At 43.3% G+C, this 20899-nt stretch overlaps 1 protein-coding gene across 1 annotated transcript in view; it reads left to right on the forward strand.

The window, feature by feature from the left end:
* The window catches only part of CRADD (CASP2 and RIPK1 domain containing adaptor with death domain), a 373889-nt gene extending 361069 nt beyond the window's left edge, over positions 1–12820 (forward strand). The window contains exons 3-4 of the mRNA XM_063593567.1: positions 10920–11051; positions 11815–12820. Coding sequence (XP_063449637.1) covers positions 10920–11005 — 86 coding nt within the window. The 3' untranslated portion in view covers positions 11006–11051; positions 11815–12820. The remainder of the gene's footprint in view (positions 1–10919; positions 11052–11814) is intronic.
* Positions 12821–20899: the final 8079 nt, after the last annotated feature.

The following is a 20899-nucleotide window of genomic DNA, read 5'->3' on the forward strand; positions in this document are numbered from 1 at the left end:
ATGTACAAGATTTTCTGTGGACATATGTTTTCATTTATCTTGGCCATATGCTTACGTATGGAATTGCTGGATCATGTGGTAATCTATGCCCAACTTTTTGAGAAACTACTAGACAATTTTCCACAGTGGCTGCACCATTTTACATTCCCGCTAGCTGTGTATGAGCATTCCAATTTTTCCACATCCTCACCAACACATGTTATTACCTGTCTTTTTATTATAGCCATCTCAGTGGGTGTGCAGTGGAATCCCACTGTGGTTTTCATTTGCATTTCCCTGGTCGCTAATGCAAGCCCTTCTTATACTCACTAAGAACTCACTATCTGACGAACTCTGGGCAAATTATTTAACTTTTCTGTGCCTCTGTTTCTTCATCTGGAAAATGATGATAATAGTATTCTCTACCTCATAGGGTTGTTGTGGTGATTAAATGGGTAATTTGTGTGACCTGTGCCTGACACAGTGCAAGTCCTCACTAGATGTTAGCTCCTGTTTATAGAAGAACAGCACTGGAAATTTGAGCCACCTGTTTCTGTGAGTTACATCTTAACCACTGACAAGACCCCAGTTCCTGATGAAAAATAGAAAGTTTCACAGGCTTAGATTTTTAGAAACAAAATAAACACTAGTTCTGACATCCCAAGCCCATCAAGAAGTGTTTATGATACATAATGAAAGTTGAGACTTATTCCAGCACAGATTTGGATAAATGGGTACCATCTAGGCATTCCAGGGATGCATTGGCAGTGAGGTTGAAAGGGAGAAAAAAATTCTGATAGCTCTGGATTGAACTATTTAACAATAAATGTCTCTTCTTGAGAGTAAGCCCTCTGAAGATCAGCTTCTAATTGCCAACATCATTTTCTACCTTCTGTACAAAGTCAACCCTTCCACATAGCCTACCAAGCAGGGCTTGCTGCACATCTGTATCATGACTGTGCAAATTAGAAAAGGGTGCTTTTACAATATGAGCCAGGGTGGATGGCTTGGTGAGTTGAGCATGGGCTGAATTTTATCCACACCAGCCCACTTGGTTGGGCACCCTTTTGCAGTGCACAACCTGAACAACCATATATGAGCAGCCCTGCTACCAAGCACTCTGCATTCCAGAGAGTAGGTAACTCTCTGTATATTAATAACTAGATAGTCCTAGTCCTGGTGAATATAAGAATCTTGGCAATCAGGAAGTTACTTGCCATAAATCAAATAATGAGTTGCCAAAATCTCCTCACTCTTCATAATCTAGAGGAAGAAACAACTATAGGAGCAATAAATGACTGATAGAGCCTTTGTCTGGCATAATGGAGACATAAGCCAACAAAACTCAGGTATACACAATTCAAGCCAAAGCCAGAATTCAATGCCGAACTCATTCATCTCCACTTCAGTACCTAATCCAGAAAGCCTGGATGCCCTTGGAATCCCGCAAGATAGAATATAGCACCAACAAAGAACTGGAGGTTTGCAGCTCAGAGCTGCAGGCAAACTGCATACCATGGGGCCAAACCATCTTCCAGCAACACATCCTGCTTCTTTAGGCACTTGACAGAGCCAACTTTAACACAGACTTTGAGAAGTGGCCCTGATGAAACCCTGGCCAACAGCCAGCCAGCCACTACCCAAAAATGTCTGCCTGAAAGCAGCTCCAGGAGGCAGGCCATGGGGAGTGGAAGTCGGGGAGAAACTGGAAGAGGCACCAAGCAGCTGTCAGGGGAAGTGATGACACGGAGCAACACCAACTCTTCTTTTCCCCCCAGCTTCAAATGATGTGGCACAGTGGTGGCTTGCCGAGAAACTGCAGTCACAGATGGAATAGCAGTGTTCAGAAAGAGAGAAAGATGGTACATGCACAGAGAGGAAAAGCAATAGATTACAGCAGGTAGTACATAAACATGGGCACAACTCTAATAATGGTAATAATTATTTATAATAAATAAATAGACTAATAAAGTTACTAATAAATTGCTAAACCTGTACTGTGCCCTTTACTTATATTATCTCACTTGCATTAATAAGGAACCCAACAATCCTAAGAGGTGAGTGTTATTAACACAAGTTTCTTATAAGTGAGAATGCTGAAACACAAAGAGGCTAAATGACTTATCCAAGATCCCACAGCTCCCAAGTAGTGGAGACTGAATCTGGAGTCCTGTGATCTGAATTCAAAACCCAAGCTCTTAACTACAGCCTTATCTTGTTTCTCAAAGGACTATCTATGGGTAGACATGAGGTGTAGTAATGATTGGGGTCACCTGTGAGTCTGTGAGTCACAATCACACACCCTGGGCACATTTTCCATCTGCATTACGCCATTCTTGCGTTGCTATAGAGAAATACTTGAGACTGGGTAATTTATAATGAAAAGATATTTAATTGGCTGTTTAGGCCAATTAAGCCTCTGCAGGCTTTATAGGAAGCAGGATGCTGGCATCTGCTCAGCTTCTAGAGGGGCCTCGGGAAGCTTACAATTATGGTGGAAGGTGAAGAAGGAGCCGACACAACACATGGCAAAAGCAGGAGCAGGAGAGAAACAGCGAGAGACAAATTGGATGGGCAAATGCCACACACTTTTAAATGACCAGATCTCATGAGAACTCACTATCAGGAAGACAGCATGAAGCCCTGAGGGATTCGCCTCCATGAGCCAAACACCTCCTACCAGGCCCCACCTCCGGTAATGGGAATTACAATTCAACATGAGATTTGGGAGGGAACAGATATCCAAACTCTGTCACCATCCATCTATCCACAAATGAATACATACAGTTATTTAAGGAATATTTGTTGTGCTCAGCTCTTTGTATACATTGTTACATTAAATATTCCCCAAAACTCTTAAGAGTTTGGGAAATACGTTAAGAATAAAACACGGTCCCTGAAAAAATGGTTGCAATAATATCTTCCACCCCTCATGTATTTTGCAATGTGACTCTGTCAATCCTCTCATTAAGAGGTAGAATCTATTTACCCTCACCTTGAATCTGAGCTGGTGTGTGACTTGCTTTGATGAATAGATTACATTAGAGGGGATATTCTGAGATTCAAAGTCCAAGGTTTAAGAGGACTGGCAGCTTTCACTTTTCTTACATCCCAGCTACCATGTATTAGTTTGACTACTCTGAGGCCACCATGCTGCAAAGAAGCCCAAGCTAGCCGTGTAAAGGAGTGGTCATATACATATACATATATACAGAGAGAGAGAGAGGTTTAAAGAATTAGTTCATGCAGTTATAGAGATTGGTAAGTCTAAAATCTGCAGGGTGGGCCAGCAGGCTGGAGACCCAGGGAAGAGCTGATATTGCAGTTCAAGTCCAAAGGCCATCTATTGGAGAATTCCTTCTTGTTTTGGTAAAGTCAGTCTTGTATTTCATTTAGGCCTTCAACTAATTCGGCAATTCCATCTGATGGAGGGCAATCTGCTTTATTCAAAGTCTACTAATTTAAATGTTTATCATGTCCAAAAGCATTCTCACAGAAACACCAGGATAATGTGTGACAAAATATCTGGGCACTGTGGTCCAGGCAATTTGACACATAAAATTAACCATCTTACAGTCCAACCCAATCACTAGCATAATATATTTGAGTGACCCCTGCTGACACCATGTGGAAGAGAAGAACCACCCAGCTGAGCCATGCCCAAATTCCTGGCTTATAGGATCATGAAAACTAATTAATTGTTGGTTTTGAGCTACTAAGTTTTGGGGTCATTTGTTACACAGCAACAGAAAATTGAAAACTGCCGTGATGAAGGTTACAATTTAGTGGCCTTAATCAACAGTAAACATATAGATGTATAATTATATAATTTGATACATATTAAGAACACTTCATTGCATTTATTAAAAACCCACTAGGTAAAATTTTCCATGGTAGTGTCAGACAAGGCTATGGTGACAAGATCTTCCTTTTACAGGCTCTAACTAATTTGTAGTGGTGGCTGAGCAAACCACTGACCCTTTCTGGACCTTGGCTTCTCCATCTATAAAATGGACATGGCAGCAGACAGCCTCTCTGCCTCACAGGCTCTTATGAAAATTAAGTGGGACAAGAAACAAAAGTGCTATCAATGCTGAAAAGTCCTCTGCAAGCTACATCATAACCGAATAAATGGTCCCTTGTGCCAAAAATGCAAAAATGTTTCACAATTTATTGCTTAAGCGGAAACATCTGGCTAAGGGAACTTGAAAGAGGCAGCAACCTTTCCGACCAAAGCAATTTCATCTAATAGCTGGTCTCTGGAGTCTGCCCTTCAGCTCTGATTTGTCCGTTGCTGAGAATTTCACTTTAAAATATGTGAGCCTTGCACTTTTTTTTTTTTTTGCACTTCTGCTTTCTCTATATTTTTGACAAGGTTAGAAAAGGAAAACCTTAAACATGATAAATATCCATTGTTGGGCATTCCAGCTAACGTATAGGAATTGTGTCCATAAATTTATTCACCAATGTCTTTTAATTGTAGAGCAAACTGGAGGGAACCAGAATTACATAGGAATCTTAGAAGCAACCTCAGCAGGCTACAATTAGTCTACAATGAATGAGTTTCCCACCTGGCTTATAAGACAGTGAACCCAGAAGCCAAATCCAACCACATTTTGCACCTGTTTAACAACTTGTTAATGACTTACAGTGCCCTCTGTGTAAAGACCAAGCTCCTTGGCATAGCACTGAGGTCCATTCCAGTCTGACCGTTCCTTACCTCTCCATCCCTGCTGCTCACCGCTCACCTTCTTGGGCTTCTAGTGTTAATGCAACTGTCTCATCTCTGGCCTCTGCGTATACTAATCTCCCACCTAGTACACTTTCCCGCATCCATCCTTGCCTAGCTAACTCCTTTGTCCTCCATATCTGACTTTAGATGCCCTCTCTGAGAAATCTTCCCTAAACCCCTAAGACTGGATTTCATGTTTCTTGTCTTTTACCCCTTACCACTAAGGTGGTCTTACCTCTAAGGTGTCAGATGATAATTTCCAAAAAGTTAAAGGTGTGACTCTCATGCAAATACATCAAAGTCTATGCCAAAGATTTATTTAACTCGTTAATGAGAGAACCAGCAGGATGATAAAGTTGGATTGAAGGAACCTATAAGAAGCTGAGTATATACAGAATAGTCAGTGAAAGCAAGGATGCTGAAGTAAGACTGCTGACCTAGGTACAAAACTGAATAATGTCCTAGAAGCAACACAATTATAACCCTTTGGAACTGTTTATTCCAACGGATATAAATCATTTACATCTCTGCCAGACAAAAATCATTTGCAACTTATCAATTTCCTACAAATTAAGATCTAACTTTTCAGGATCTAGACCATAAGAATTTGTGATAGCCAAATCAAGGATTTCAGATGACCCTTGGGCTGGCCCATTAGACAAGGCTTTAGAATGACACTGAAGGACACACAGACATCTTGCTGGGTAATTTTTAATGTGCGTGTGTGTGTGTGTGTGTGTGTGTGTGCGCGCGTATTTACCAGTGACATCAATACTCCTTTGTAACTACCTGTTATCTTGTCTGAAATTCCCAGTAAACTGAAAGCATCTAGGGACAACAATTGTGTTTTGTTTACTCTTGTAGCCTCTGACCCTAGTTTAGTGCCTAAGATATAGTAGGCACTCAGACAGTTATTACTGAATGAGTTAAAAGACTTCTCTTTCAGCATTGAGGTCCCCCCTTCAAGGAGCCTACCAGTTTCCCACAGATCCAGATTATGAATGTTGAGGGTTCTAGGCGTTGATTCCAGCCCAATCTTTCCCCAACTCCAGCCAAGTGTCCCCTGTGACCCGCATCCCCTCAGTCATTTCTCCTGCTTTGTTCTACTGCACAAGCCCTAATAGTCACCTGGATGATCAGGCACAGAAGGCAGCAAGAAGGAAGCATGTCTCTGTGCAAGAAGCAGGGTCTCGCCTTTCAGGGCCCCCTGCCTAGCCCCAGTCCCAGCAGTTTGGCTAGAACTGAGGCCTGATGCCTGGTGCTGCCTCTGGGAGCACAAGGGCTCCTTCTGTTCCTGGATTCAACTCCTCAGGGACAGCTACTGGGGCTCCAGGCACGTTGCTCATCATTCTAACTGGCTCACAGGGCAGCCAGATTTTCTCACAGATAATGAGCCTGTATAATTTACATCAAGACTAAATTATGCACTTAACGTGTTGTTCAGCAGGGATAAACTGCCTGGTTTGTGAATTGCTTTTCTTCCCACAGGAGGGAGGTACAACAGAGGGAGTGGAGACGGGGTGCACTCCACACACCTTCCAGTTATGAGGGGTCTGGAAAGGTCTGGAAAAAAAGGAATTGAAATAGCGTGAGTGAGAGTGACATTACCCACTTCGTATGTTGCCATTGTCAATCCTGTAAGGGTCTCGGAAAGAGCTCAGAAAGAAACAGGGAGTTGTCTGGGTTCAGACAAAAACCACAGGGAAGAGTTTCAGACTTCTTGGCTAAGTCTTAGGCTCCACTCACCCCAGGGGTGTTGGTAGAAAGTGGATTAGGACTGTGTGAAAAGGCAGCAGAGAAAGATCAGAAACACACCAACAAAGGCTCTGCGTGCTCTTAGAAGCAGGGCAGGTCACTGGAAAAGCTGGGAAGTGCATGCAGTTTGCCTTTAGAGCTCCAAGTTTGCTCTTTCTGGGCCTCCTCCCTACTCTAGGGAACCTCTTTCACGGCAAGTGCTCCCTCCAGTTCTGCCTACCCCACCCCCCAAACCCTGGGGTTCACCATTTACCCTTTTATTGTGAATTTGAAAGCTGTGTATTTTCTCTCTCTCTCTTCCAGAGACATCCACACTGAAGCTTTTCCTCTGAAAAAGGAAAATAATGTGACCAAATAATTTATCATCCATCCAAGAACGTTTTTGAGTACTCTTAAAAATTACACCAGAACCACAGGAATAAACCACAGCTGCTCTGGAAGGGTCCTGGGCAAGCTGGACCTAAGAGCACCCCAGAAATGAAAGTCTTTGTTTCTTTTTAAAAAATTGTAGACATCACTGAACAGGTGAAAAGGGCTCTCTGATTCTTTCCAAAGGGGAGAGTAATGAGAAAGGATGAAAAGGAGCAGAGATGTATTAGTTAAGATGCTTTCCATTGCACATAACTGAGTAGCCAGAGATAATGGGCTTAAATTAAAGGGATTTCTTTGTCTCACATAACAGTGGTCCAGTGACAGGTGGATCAATGGCTCAACCATATCAGGTGTATTAGTCCATTCTCATTCTGCTAATAAAGACATATGCAAGACTGGGTAATTTATAAAGGGAAAAAAGAGGTTTAATGGACTCACAGTTCCACATGGGTGGGGAGGCCTCATGATCATGGTGAAGGCGGAGGAGCAAGGACACGTCTTACATGGCAGCAGGCAAGAGAGTGTGTGCAGGAGAGCTCCCCTTTATAAAACATCTCATGAGACAAATTCACTATCACGAGAACAGCATGAGAAAGACCTGCCCCCATGATTCAATTACCTCCCACCGGGTCCCTCCCACCACACGTAGGGATTATTAAAATAAGAGGTGAGATGTGGGTTGGGACACAGCCAAACCATATCATCAGGGCTTCTCAGAGACTCTCCCTCACTACTGCAAGATGGCTGCTAAGGCTGCATATATAATGTCTTGACAAATGCACGTACAAAATGCTAGGAAGGAGAAATCATGGCTTTTCCTCTTATCTATTTCCCTTATCACATGGAATATATCTTGCCCAGGCTGGGCGCAGTGGCTCACACCTGCAATCCCAGCACTTTGGGAGGCCAAGGCAGGTGGATCACGAGGTCAGGAGTTCGAGACCAGCCTGGCCAAGATGGTGAAACCCTATCTCTACTAAAAATAAATAAATTAGCTGGGTGTGGTGGTGGATGGCTGTAATCCCAGCTACTCGGGAGGCTGAGGCAGGAGAATCACCTGAACCTGGGAGGTGAAGGTTGCAGAGAGCAGAGATTGCGCCACTGCACTCCAGCCTGAGTGACAGAGTGAGACTCCATCTCAAAAAAACAAAGGGAGAAGAATATATCTTGCCCAGAAGCAATCCAGCAGAGTTCTCCTCTGGTTTAATTGGCCAATATTGGGTCACATGACTATTGTCATAGCTGCAAGGGAGGCTATGGAAGTGAGAATCTGCATTTTCTGCCTCTATGGGCAATGAACTCTGCTGGCCTGAGAAAGGGTAAGAAAATGGCTACTTGGTGAGCAACCAACAGCATTCTCCAGAAATAACCTCCCCCCAGGCCTTGTACTAAATCCCACGAGTCCTGCCTAGAAAATAACCTTCAACTGGGCTCCCAGTGAGAAACACAGAAAGTTTCAAGCAGACAATCTTCTATAAGTTAATATCCCCAATGAGATCCTGAGAAGTTAGCTATGAATCTACTCAGATGTCCCCACTGATTGCCATGGTCTTTTCAGAAATGCTTGGTCTTCATTCTGGTTCTCTGCTGCCCTTGGTTTCTAAGCCTTTATCTGGGAGTTGTTGTCCTCCTGAGTCTGACAAGAAGTCAGGGATCTCTAAGAGGGGACTGGAATATGCCAGACGGGGTCGGGGACAGGCGAGTGCTATCTACCATCAACACTTGGGCCTCCAAAGGGTACACTTGGATGGAGCCTTGAAGTCTGATGAGGAATTTCAATCTGACCAGATTTAAAACAGATTTTAATAGACAACACTTTCTGCAAAGGCCAATGAGGAAAACAAATCATCTTGGAAAAGCATTGGCTGAATCAAGATGAGACCCAAGTCCTGTGCCTGTCCTCCTCCCTCCTCCCAGGAATAGCCACTGTTCCCTGGGAGCTAACTCTGAGCCAGATTTGGAGCTAAATTCATTTAATCTTCTCGGCATTTCCATGAAAGGGGTACATTGTTATCACCACTTAGCAGATGGGAAAACTGAGTTTTAGCAAATTTCAATAATTTGCCCAAGGTAACTGTTTCCTAACTCTTAAGGTGAATAAAGGGCATAGTACAGGTCTAGCAAGTTATTAGCAATTTGATTAGCAAGTTTATTATTCATAATTATTATTAATGCTATTGCTCCCAACTCCTTATAGGTCCTATGTGATTTCCTCTTTCCTCTGTCCACTCTTCCCCTTGGTCACTATGCATCAGTGATACAGGCCGTATTTCCATTTCTCCACTGTCTCAAACCCTGTTCTGCCTCAGGACCTTTGTACTTCTTTCCACTGCCTGAAATGTTCTTTACCTAGCTCCTTCCTTTCTTCAAGCCTTAACTCAAAAAGCTTTCCCTAACCACCCTAAGGTCCCCCCTTATTTTCTGTAACAGCACCCTGACTATTTCTTTTGTTGGGTTTATCATTGATATTGTCTTCTTATTTGCTTGTTCATCTCTTTCAAACCCTGCCAAAGCCTCTCTGAGGTCAATTTATTATCAGTTATCACCTTTGGTTAGAACAATGCCCAACACATAATAGGTCCTTGGTAAATTTGCTGAATACCCTTGGCCGGGTGCAGTGGCTCACTCCTGTAATCCCAGCACTTTGGGAAGCTGAGGCAGGAGGATCACTTGAAGCCAGGACTAGCCTGGGCAACATAGCAAGACCCTGTCTCTACAAAAAAAATAAAATTTTTTTAAGCTGCAACCCGAATCCAAGTTTGAGTAGCTCAAAAGCCTGTAGCTATGATCACCTAACTAGGAGTTTCTTGGAACACAAATTAGAAAACCGTGATCTAATCTAACCTCTCATTTTAAAGATATGAAAATAAGGCCAAAAGGGTTTTTTCCCCTTAAGATTATAAAGTAAATTAGTAGCTGAGTTAAAAAAAAAAGAAGAAAGAAAAAAGAACATTGGCATTGGAAACTGAAGACTCCACTTTACAAGTCAAACCACCCTTGAAAAGCCAGTTAATATATCTAGCCTCAGTTTTCTGATTTGTAAAATATCGATAAGGCAGCCTACTTCACAAAACAATTTTGAGGCCTGCATGAAATCAGGTAGGCAAGAGGCCAGCACAGTGCCCAGCCCACAGTAAGCACTCAGGAAAGGACAGCTTCACTTGAATCCCAGGCTAGTGTTCTTCATTTCCACCATGTTCTCACAGTGAGTGAATCCCTTCACAACATGATACATTACTCTCAACAGATCACTTTTGCACGGGCATGTTTTTGCACTCAGTTTCCTTTATTTTTTTCCTTTTTTTTTTTTTTTTGAGATGGAGTCTCCCTCTGTCGCCCAGGCTGCAGTGCAGTGGCACGATCTCGGCTCACTACAAGCTCTGCCTCCCGGGTTCACGCCATTCTCCTGCCAGTCTGCTGAGTAGCTGGGACTACAGGTGCCCACCACCACGCCCGGCTAATTTTTTGCATTTTTTAGTAGAGACGGGGTTTCACCATGTTAGCCAGGATGGTCTTGATCTCCTGACCTCATGATCTGCCCACCTCGGCCTCCCAAAGTGCTGGGATTACAGGCGTGAGCCACGGCGCCCGGCCTGCACTCAGTTTCTTATGGCAGGACTACGGGAGACTCATCAAACAATAAATGAGTAGAGTCCTGTCTCAGTTCGTTTCTGCTGCTATAACACAATATCCAAGACTGGGTAATTTGCAAAGAACAGAGATTTATTTTCTCACAGTCCTGGAGGCTGGGAAATCCAAGATCAAGGCACCAACACATTCAGTGTCTGCTGAGGGCTACTCTCTGCTTTCAGATGGTGCCTTATTGCTATGTCCTCGTATGGCAGAAGGCAGAAGGACAAAAGGGATCTAGTTAGTTCCCTTGAGCTCTTTTATAAGGGTACTCATCCCATTCGTAACAGGCAGAGCCTTCATGACTTACTCATCTCCTAAAGGCCCCACCTCTTAATGTTATCACATTGGCAGTTAAGTTTCAACATATGAATTTGTTGGGGGGAGGGGAGAGGGAACACATTCAGACCATGGCAGGTCCTAACAACTTATTTGTGAATTCCTGGTTCAGAGCTCAGTGTGCAGCCCACTGTATCAAGTCCTAGACCAGCCAACGAAAGCTGCGTTGAACCTATCCTGCAGCAGAAACACTGGTGAAGAAGCCTGGAGAAACAGAGGCCTGCAGTACCCAGTAACTAACCAGGTAGAAAAGCAGCCATCTGGTGCGTCAGGACTGGGGTGAGTGGGGTGACAAAGAGTTGTGAAGGGAAAGTGGAAGTGGAGGCAGGTGACTATACCTTCAGCTGACCTGAAGTCAGCTGACGTGACTTCAGCTGATGTGATGAAATCCAGCTGGTTTCCCAGGCTGGGATGCCTTTTGCTTTCCACAATAGGAATGGCCAGTAGCTGCCAGCCCGTGGTGGAAAGAAGCAACTGGAGATTGCAAACTCTCCTCTGATCTCTCAACAGGCAATAGGATATTGGGGTTGCCACTGCAGGTTCTAGGGTCACAAAAACACAGGTTCAAATTCTACCTCTGCCCCTTACCAACTGTGCTACATTGAACATATAACCTGAATTTCTCCCTGCCTTGGTTTCCTCCTCTATGAAATGGGAATAACAACATAGCACTGAGTTATTGAGGTTCAAAAGAAATAATACATGGGAGGCTCCCTGCATAGTTTTTGGCATAAACCTGTCTTCAATGAGATTAGCAATTGATATCAATTTACACAGTTCTAAATAGAGAAATTTTTCAAAGTAAAAGACTGAGAGATAGGGATACACAAAGGCACACAAAGGCAGGTAATTTTGCTTTCTCTGCTTGCCGTTTTGCACTTTGCAAGCAAGAAGGCAGGCAAGATTCGGCTTGTGCTCAGCCTTTGTGGCCGCCTCATTTCAAAACAACCTCAGGCTACAGAGATGGAACCTGCAGCTTTCTCAGAAACCAAACTTTTCTGTTTCAGACTGCACGAATGGAGCATGAGAACACCCTACAGCCTGTTATTTGCTGCATGTTTCTACGGGCACCAGCAAAGCACAACTTCTAGTAATGGGATCAGTAACCCAAGTGACAGAACTGAAAAGGCAAGTCTGAATTTATCTCCATCTGTCATGTTCCAGTGAACAATGAAAGCACAGTAAAGGGAAACGCTGCTTCTTACGTGTTTGTGCCAGTCCTTCCCTGCTAGGTACTATTATTAGCAGCATTAATAAATGCCTCTGACTTGCAGTAAAGGTTCAGAATGCTGGAGAGTTACAGGACATGCCAAACACATAAACTGCCTGCCCTTGGGGCTGATGGGCACGAAGGCTGTAAGATGAAGCCCAAATGGCAGAAACATTCTGACCAGGGAGGAGTGATTGCAGGTGAGGTAGGGAGATTTTTTTCCCAGGGCTGTGCTGGAAATGAAAGAGACAAGCCTTCGCGCCCATTATTTGGCTGCTCATCCTATTCTATTCTTGGGAAATCATTGGAGAGATGAGAGAAGACAAGTGACAGTCCACTTTGAATGTCACCTCTACCATCCTGGAGCCTTGGGAGAAAGCTAAAGATGTGTCCAACCTTATGGCTAAATAAGGTTAAGTTGGGACAGAGACTGCTCATTGTTCTCCAGAGGCTATACTCTAACTTTTAGAAACACAGCTCTGAGTTAGCAGGGAACTCTTAAGACATGGGACTCCTCAAGGGTGAGCTAGAGACACCCACCCGGGACTCTGTGGCCGTAGGTGTGGTCACAGGATTGGGCTCTGGTCAATGGGTTGAGCACAGAATTGATGAGCACAACTTCCAAATCACAGTGTTTTTCTTGGTGGTGGTTGTTGTTGTTGTTTTAATACAGAAACACCAAGCCTTCCATTCTTACCTTTCCCCTCCCACTGGCTGGAAAATTGGAAGAACTGAAGGAGCCACCTCAGGCCCAGAAAAAAAAGCCACATTCTGAAAGTTGCACATCTATCCAGCCAGCAACCAACCACACCAGCTCTAAACCTCTCACCTTCCTCTGCTCCATTGCATGGAATAAAAGCAAACTTCCCTCCTACTTAAGGCACTCTGTTTTGGAGTCCCTTTCTTATAGTAGCTTATCTGATACCACATTCACAGATGTAGCTTTGAACTTGAGTAAGAGAGCAGTGTCCTGTGTTTGTAAAAGGTTAAAAGTTTATCCACATTGCCTTCTTCTTCTTCCTCTCTCTGTCCCTCACCTGCTGGGCTCTAGCTGAACCGGCCACTTTTCTGTTCTTCAACTCCTTCACTTCTTCCCCACCTCAGAGTCCTTTGCCAGGAACTCTCTGTCTTGTCACTCTTCCCTTGGTTGACTCCTCACCCTCAGTTTACAAGTCACATTCTCAGAGAGACTTTCTTTGACCACCCTATGTATATTCATTTTCTATGGTACATAACCAGTGACTGTAAACTTAGCAGCCAAAACACCACAAATTTTTTTTTTTTTTTTTTTGAGACAGAGTCTCACCTTGTTGCCCAGGCTGGAGTGCAATGGCACAATCTCGGCTCACTGCAACCTCTGCCTCCTGGGTTCAAGTGATTCTCCTGCCTCAACCTCCCAAGTAACTGGGATTACAGGCGCACACCACCTCACCCGGCTAATTTTTGTGTACCTTTAGTAGAGACAGGGTTTCACCATGTTGGCCAGGCTGGTCTTGAACTCCTGCCCTCGTGATCTGCCCTCCTCGGCCTCCCAAAGTGCTGGGATTATAGGTGTGAGCCACCGTGCCAGGCCAACACCACAAATTTATTACCTCACGATTTCTGCAGTCAAAAGTATATGCCACATGTTATCTGGGTCTTCGTCTCAGGATCTCACAAGCCTGCAGTCAAGGTGTCAACTGGCTGTATTCTCATCTGGAGGCTCAATGGGGAAGGGATCCACTTCCAAGTTTCCTTGGGTGTTGGTAGAATCCATTTCCTTCTGGCTGTGTGACCAAGGTCCCTGTTCCCTTGCTGGCTGTCAGCTCCTAGAGGCCACTCTTGGTTTTTTGCCATACAGCTCCCTTCAAAGGCAGCTCACAACAATATGGCACCAATCCAATAAGATAGACTCTTATATAATGTAACCTACTCAAGGGTGACTATCTCATCATATTCATGGGCCTGCCCACATTCAAGGGGAAGGGATTCTACAGGGCAGGAAGTGGGTGGAGGGAACCAGCTCTTGGCAGCCATCTTAGAATTCAGCCTAGCACAGGGGCAACGACTTCATGACTAAAACACCAAAAGCAATGGCAAAAAAAGCCAAAATAGACAAATGGGATCTAATTAAACTAAAGAGCTTCTGCATAGCAAAAGAAACTATCATCAGAATGATCAGGCAACCTACAGAATAGGAGAAAATCTTTGCAATCTACCCATCTGACAAGGGCTAATATCTAGAACCTACAAAGAACTTAAACAAATTTACAAGAAAAAAACAAATAACCCCATCAAAAAGTGGGCAAAGGATATGAACAGACACTTCTCAAAAGAAGACATTTATGCAGCCAACAGACATATGAAAAAATGCTCATCATCACTGGTCATCAGAGAAATGCAAAGCAAAATCACAATGAGATACCATCTCACGCCAGTTAGAATGTCAGTCATTAAAAAGTCAGGAAACAACAGATACTGGAGAGGATGTGGAGAAATAGGAACACTTTTACACTGTTGGTGGGAGTGTAAATTAGTTCAACCATTGTGGAAGACAGTGTAGCGATTCCTCAAGGATCCAGAACTAGAAATACCATTTGACCCAGCAATCCCATTACTGAGTATATACCCAAAGGATTATAAATCATGCTACTATAAAGACACATGCACACATATGTTTCTTGTGGCACTATTCACAATAGCAAAGACTTGGAACCAACCCAAATGTCCATCAGTGATAGACTGGATTAAGAAAATGTGGCACATATACACCAGGGAATACTATGCAGCCATAAAAAAGGATGGGTTCATGTCCTTTTCAGGGACATGGATGAAGCTGGAAACCATCATTCTCAGCAAACTATCACAAGGACAGAAAACCAAACACCACATGTTCTCACTCATAGGTAGGAACTGAACAATGAACAGCTGCTCACACCAATATCCAGTCTTCACTTCTCCGCCCCCTCTCCAATGTGATCCTTGTGGTCACCCTTGATGACTCTCTCTCTTATCCCTCACATCCAATCCATCATTCAGTAGTGGCCACTTCTCACCTCCCTCAGCTCCCATCTTGCTCTCTTGCCCCTTCAATTTATTCTCTTCACAGTAGCTAGATAGGAGCTTTTAAAGCATGAACTTAGTCCCCTATTCAAAACCCTCCGGAATCCCCCTTCTCATTTGGAGGAAAATCTAGTTTTGCAAAGCCTATATGCACTTGGGCACTCCAGTCCCCACCTGTCCACCCTGAGCCTGCCCTGGCTCTCTCTATGGCAGTCTTGCTGGTCTCTTTGTGGTTCTTTTTTTTTTTTTTTTTTTGACAGGCTCTCCCTCTGTCAGCTAGATAGGAGTGCAGTGGTGTGATCATGGCTCACTGCAACCTCTGCCTCCTAGACTCAAGCGAACCTCCTTATCTCAGCCTTCTGAGTAGCTGGGACTACAGGTGTGTACCACCATGCCTGGCTAATTTTAAGAAACAATTTTTTTTTTGTAGATATGGGGTTTTGCTATGTTGCCCAGGCTGGTCTTGAACTCCTGGGCTCAAGCAATACTCCTGCCTCAGCCCTTGAAAAGTACTAGGATTACAGGTGTGAGCCTCTGTACCTGGCTTTCTTGTAGTTCCTTGAACACAACAAGCATCCTCTCCCCTCTGGGACACTCAGTGTTTTCCTGCCTGAAACACCCTTTCCCTCACTATCTGTTTGACTTGCACCTTCACTTCTTCCAGTCCTGTGAAATGTCACCTTACCAGTGATCCCTAACCAGCCCTTTCTCCCCTCAGCCTGCCTTCTTGTTCTCCAGTGCATATATCACCATCCTTTTTAAAATAAATTATTTGCAATTCTGTTTATTTGCATATTGTCTGCATGCCCTGTATTGGTTTGCTGGGGCTGCCATAACAAAGTACCATAGACTGTGTGGCCCAAACAACAGAATTATATTATCTCACAGTGCTGGAGGCTAGAAGTTCAAAATTAATATGTCAATAGGGTTGGTTTCTTCTGAAGGCTGTGAAGGAAAGACCTGTTCCAGGCCTCTCTCCCTGGTTTGTATGTGTCCATCTTCTCCTTGTGTCTCTTCGGATATGAGTCATACTGGGTTAGAGCACACCCTGATGAACTCATTTTTATTTAATTACTTCTAAAGACCCTATCTTCAAATAAGGTCACCTTCTGAGGTACTGGGGGTTAGGACTTCAACATATAAATTTTGTGAGGACACAATTCAACCCACAACATTCTCCGAGAAAGAACATGAACATCATTCATCTGGTACAAAGAAAGCACTCATTAATCTTTCTCGAATGAATCAGTGTCCAAATATTCACCACTTTTATGATCATCAACATTATTATCATTATCAACCAGAAAACTTTAACTGGCATTTCTATACTTCTATAGGATACTGATGATTGGTATTAATCATGGTATCATGAAATTCTGTAAAGATTCCCAGACATCATTTGACTAATTGGATAAAGATTACACAAAGGCTATAAGCTCAGTATACTTTTAATGTTGTCTATTTTGTTGTATTCTACCCAAAATAAAATTTGGTCATTCATAGATAGGATTTTATATTACTTGCCAAATATCTAGAATATTTGTTTTTACTGTAGTCTAAAAGAACTTGAGGGTTTAAGTAACATACCAAAAACAGGATTTCAATAAAATGAGAATAAAAACAGATAAACCTGGATTAAGCAAAGAAAAGCAAATGTACTTGTCATGGGAGTCACTATAATTGCTCTATTTCAGCACACACTCACATTAAAAATTGGGGGCAACACAGCAGCTGGTAAAAACAATATCTCAGCTGTAGATTTATAGCAATCCTTCAGGAGACAGAAGATTGTGCCTTGTGTGAAACTCAAAGAAATCTCCACGTCGGGCAGCTATAGGGTACAACTGTCTGCTGCATCATTTCAATATCTTTCCCAACAGCTTCACTAAGAATTCAGAAGAATCCACGCTGTTTCTTGCATCCAGCATCATAAAAGGCAACAACATTAAAACATTAGTTCAGGTAGTTTTTGAGGTCTGTGATGCAAATTAAGAATAGCACATAGACTATATAGTGGACTAAATAGATACCACATTCCTTAAATTCTTTCCCACAAATCTCATTGCTTTTCAGCTGGGCTTTATGCAGGAATGGGCTCTAGCACAATGGTTAAGAGAGTCCGATTCTGGCTTTTAATCCAGGTTCCTCCACCTCTGAGCTATGTGACCTAAGACAGTTACATATCTATAAAATGGGATGATTATAATGTTTATTTTGTAGGTTTGTGGATTAAAGGATTAAATTACATAATGTATGTGAAGCTTTTAACACAATGCCTGGCACATGATAAGCACTCAGTAATGTTAGCAGTGATTCATTGTAGCGTATTTTTAGACCACAGGGGTGTGTGTGTGTGTGTGTGTGTGTGTATGAAACTACATAGGTGAGTGGTAGAGTTCACATTCCATTATGAAAACCAAGGTGCCCAAACGGTATGCCTGCTTAAATGGAAGGCTACACTCTGTTCACATGTTCCCATGAAAGAGGGATATAAGGGAATCTGTTCTAGTTTCACTAGAACACCCTGTTCTCTGATAGACAACAGTGTGTTAACAATATTTATAATTTCCCAAAAGTAATGTTCTCATTATGACCACCAGTTTCATTTCTTGGTATTAATTCACTCCATTAAATGGAAAACAAAGAGACTCTAATTACCCAACTCTAATTACACCACCAAAAACATTTGTATGGACAACCCATCTGTTGTATAATCAAGCATTTGACTGGCCTTTGTCCCTGGCTTCTGGGAGGGAGACTCTAAGTTCCTGGAATTTCCCAGGTAATAGGTGTGTCTGTTATTCATATGTCTCTTGTATCACACCTGAGTGTAAGAGATGAGGTAGCTCAGGGTGGGATATGATCTCAGAAAGACCAACTATGTGATTAGAAGATTGGAGCTATGAGCCAGCTCAGTCTCTGGAGAGAAGGGGAGGGTTAGGGGTTGAGTTTAATCACATGACCCATGATTCACTCAATCATGCCTACATAATGAAACCCCAGTAAAAACTCTGGACACTGTGGCTGGGCACAGTGGCTCACACCTGTAATCTCAGCACCTTGGGAGGCCGAGGTGGTTGGATCATGAGGTCAGGAGATCAAGACCATCCTGGCTAACACGGTGAAACCCCATCTCTACTAAAAATACAAAAAATTAGCCAGGCATGGTGGTGGGTGCCTGTAGTCCCAGCTACTCAGGAGGCTGAGGCAGGAGAATGGCGTGAACCCGGGAGGCAGAACTTGCAGTGAGCCAAGATCATGCCACTGCACTCCAGCCTGGGTGACAGAGCGAGACTCTGTCTTAAAAAAAAAGAAAAACTCGGGACACTGGACACCAAGGCTCAGTGGAGCTTGCTGGCTGATGAACACATTGATGTGCTGTCCCCTGGCTCCATGGGGACAGGACATGGAAGCTCTGCAATCAGGGCCCTTCCAGACCTTACTTATGTGTGTCTTCTTTTGGCTGGTCCTGATGTGTACCCTATGTAATAAAACTAGAATCATAAAGACAGCACTTTTCTGAGCTTTGCAAGTCATTCTAGCAAATTGCTCAAACCGAGGGTGTTGTGGGAAGCCCCAAGATTTGTAGTTCACTGGTCAGAAGTGCAGGCAGCCTTGGTACTGAAGGAGGGGCAGTCTTTTTAGAAATCATGCCCTCAAAACCTGTGGAGTCTGATGTTAACTCCAGGTGGTTAGTGTCAGAACTGAATTTTAATACACCTGTTGATGTCAAAATACCATCTGAGTGCTCTTGGGGTCTTCAGAACCCCTAATCCTGGCTGTGGAATACATACCTGAGAGAGAGGAGAGGCCTCAGGATGTTTGGGGTCTCCAGAGTCCTATTTCAAAGCTGTCAACAATTCCTCTTTTCCCCAACCACCACCATCACCACCACCACCAGAGGGATCGCCATTGGCACATGGCAGTCAGCACTCTCAACAGCATCACTTCCTGACCCCTTGTATCAAGTCCTCTGTTCATGTTGAGGCAGAATTCACCAAACCCTGGGCTATCCTTCCATGAGGAGGGAACTTGAGAAAGTTTATAAGGCTGATGAGACAATTTTCATTCAGATTATAGGTTCAAATTTATGATGATGGAATATTATTAGTATCTTTCTTGTTTTTAAGACAGAGTCTCACTCTGTCACCCAGGCTGGAGTGAAGTGACACGATCTCGGCTCACTGCAACCTGTGCCTCCCAGGTTCAAGCGATTCTCCTGCCTCAGCCTCCTGAGGAGCTGGGATTACAGGCATCCACCACCATGCCTGGCTAATTTTTGTATTTTTAGTAGAGATGGGGTTTCACCATGTTGGCCAGGCTGATCTCAAACTCCTGACCTCAAGTGATCTACCCACCTCAGCCTTCCAAACTGCTGGGATTATAGGTGTGACCCACCACACCCAGCCTATTAGTATCTTACTTACAGTAAAAAAAACTACAAAATAAATAGTTACTAATTGCTGCAGATTGTAGTAGTTATTTCCTTGTTCAACTGTTGAATTCCCAACACATTTTTTCTCTCCGCTTTCTTCTCCTAACAGACTCTGCCTGTCTTCCATTGCCCAGTCGTAAGAACGGGCATGAGAGTACCTGTCCAGTCAGAGTATTTGTTTTAGTTAGGGTAGGTTAATTGCTACAACAAATCAGCCACAAAGCGTAAGGGCTCAAACACAATAAAAGTTTATTTTTTGCTCACATAAAGAGTTCAAAGCTATTAAGGTCAGATTGGGGAGGAAGAGGGCTTTGTTCCACATATTCACTCAGTGATCAGCTGTCTAGCAGCTCCTTCCACACGTTTCCATGATGTCTTTGGACAATAATTTCCAGCTGGTGGAAGGGAAACATGAGGGTGAAAGACCATCTGTTTCGTAATCTCCATGAGCCAGAAGTAATACATATCAATTTCATTTGTATTGCTTTGATAAGAACTAGCTAAATGGCCTCATCTAGGTGCAAGGGCAGCTCAGAAATGTAGTCCTTGCCTGGCCTTCTGCTTCCCAGAAAGACCCCTCTAATGTGGAAAAGACAGTACAAATTTTGGTAGATGGTTAGCCATCAGAAATTGAATAAAGGGTGGAACCATGACCCAAACTGAACCAATTAAAGTACATTTGTGGGACTGATACTTAAAAGATGGGAGAAAAAGAGAACTTTCCTTCCCAGCCAAGTTGCATCACTGGGAGAATGCAAATCTGGACTTCTGTGGCCACATTCTCCACCATGAGGTGAAGTGTCTACAAAGTGAAGCCAGGGAGTGGGAGATGGAGAGAGACTGAATGGGAAAGTGAGTGAGTCCTAATGGCCTCGTCTCCCAGTTCTGATCTTGGAGGGTCAGCTTCCCTTTTTGGTCCTCTGTTTATGGTGAGGCAGAATTCACCAAACCCTGGGCTATCCTTCCATTAAGAGAAAACTTGAGAAAGTTTATAAGACTGATGAGACAGTTGCACTCAGATTACAGGCTCAAACTAAGCCCACATTTATGATGATGGGATATTATTCCCAGCTACACAAGCCAATGAGTTCCTCTCTTTAAGGATCAAATTTAGTTTCCATCACTTGCATCATTCTTTGAGCCTCAGCTATATTTCAAAAGCTACTAGGCATTTTATATAATTTCCCAAATGAATCCTTAAAACAATTATAGGTATTATTAGTTTCATTTTATAGATGAGAAAACAGAAATAAGAAGTAAGCAGAGAAACAGTCCAAAATCTAGATCTAATGGTATAGGGCAAGGATTGACAAACATTTTCTGTAAGGGGAAGAGAGTAGACATTTTAGGTTTTGTGGGCCATACGATCTCTCACAACTGCTTAACTATGCCACTATAACACAAA

The sequence above is a fragment of the Pan paniscus genome, chromosome 10, assembly GCF_029289425.2.
Source record: "Pan paniscus chromosome 10, NHGRI_mPanPan1-v2.0_pri, whole genome shotgun sequence".
Taxonomy (NCBI): domain Eukaryota; kingdom Metazoa; phylum Chordata; class Mammalia; order Primates; family Hominidae; genus Pan; species Pan paniscus.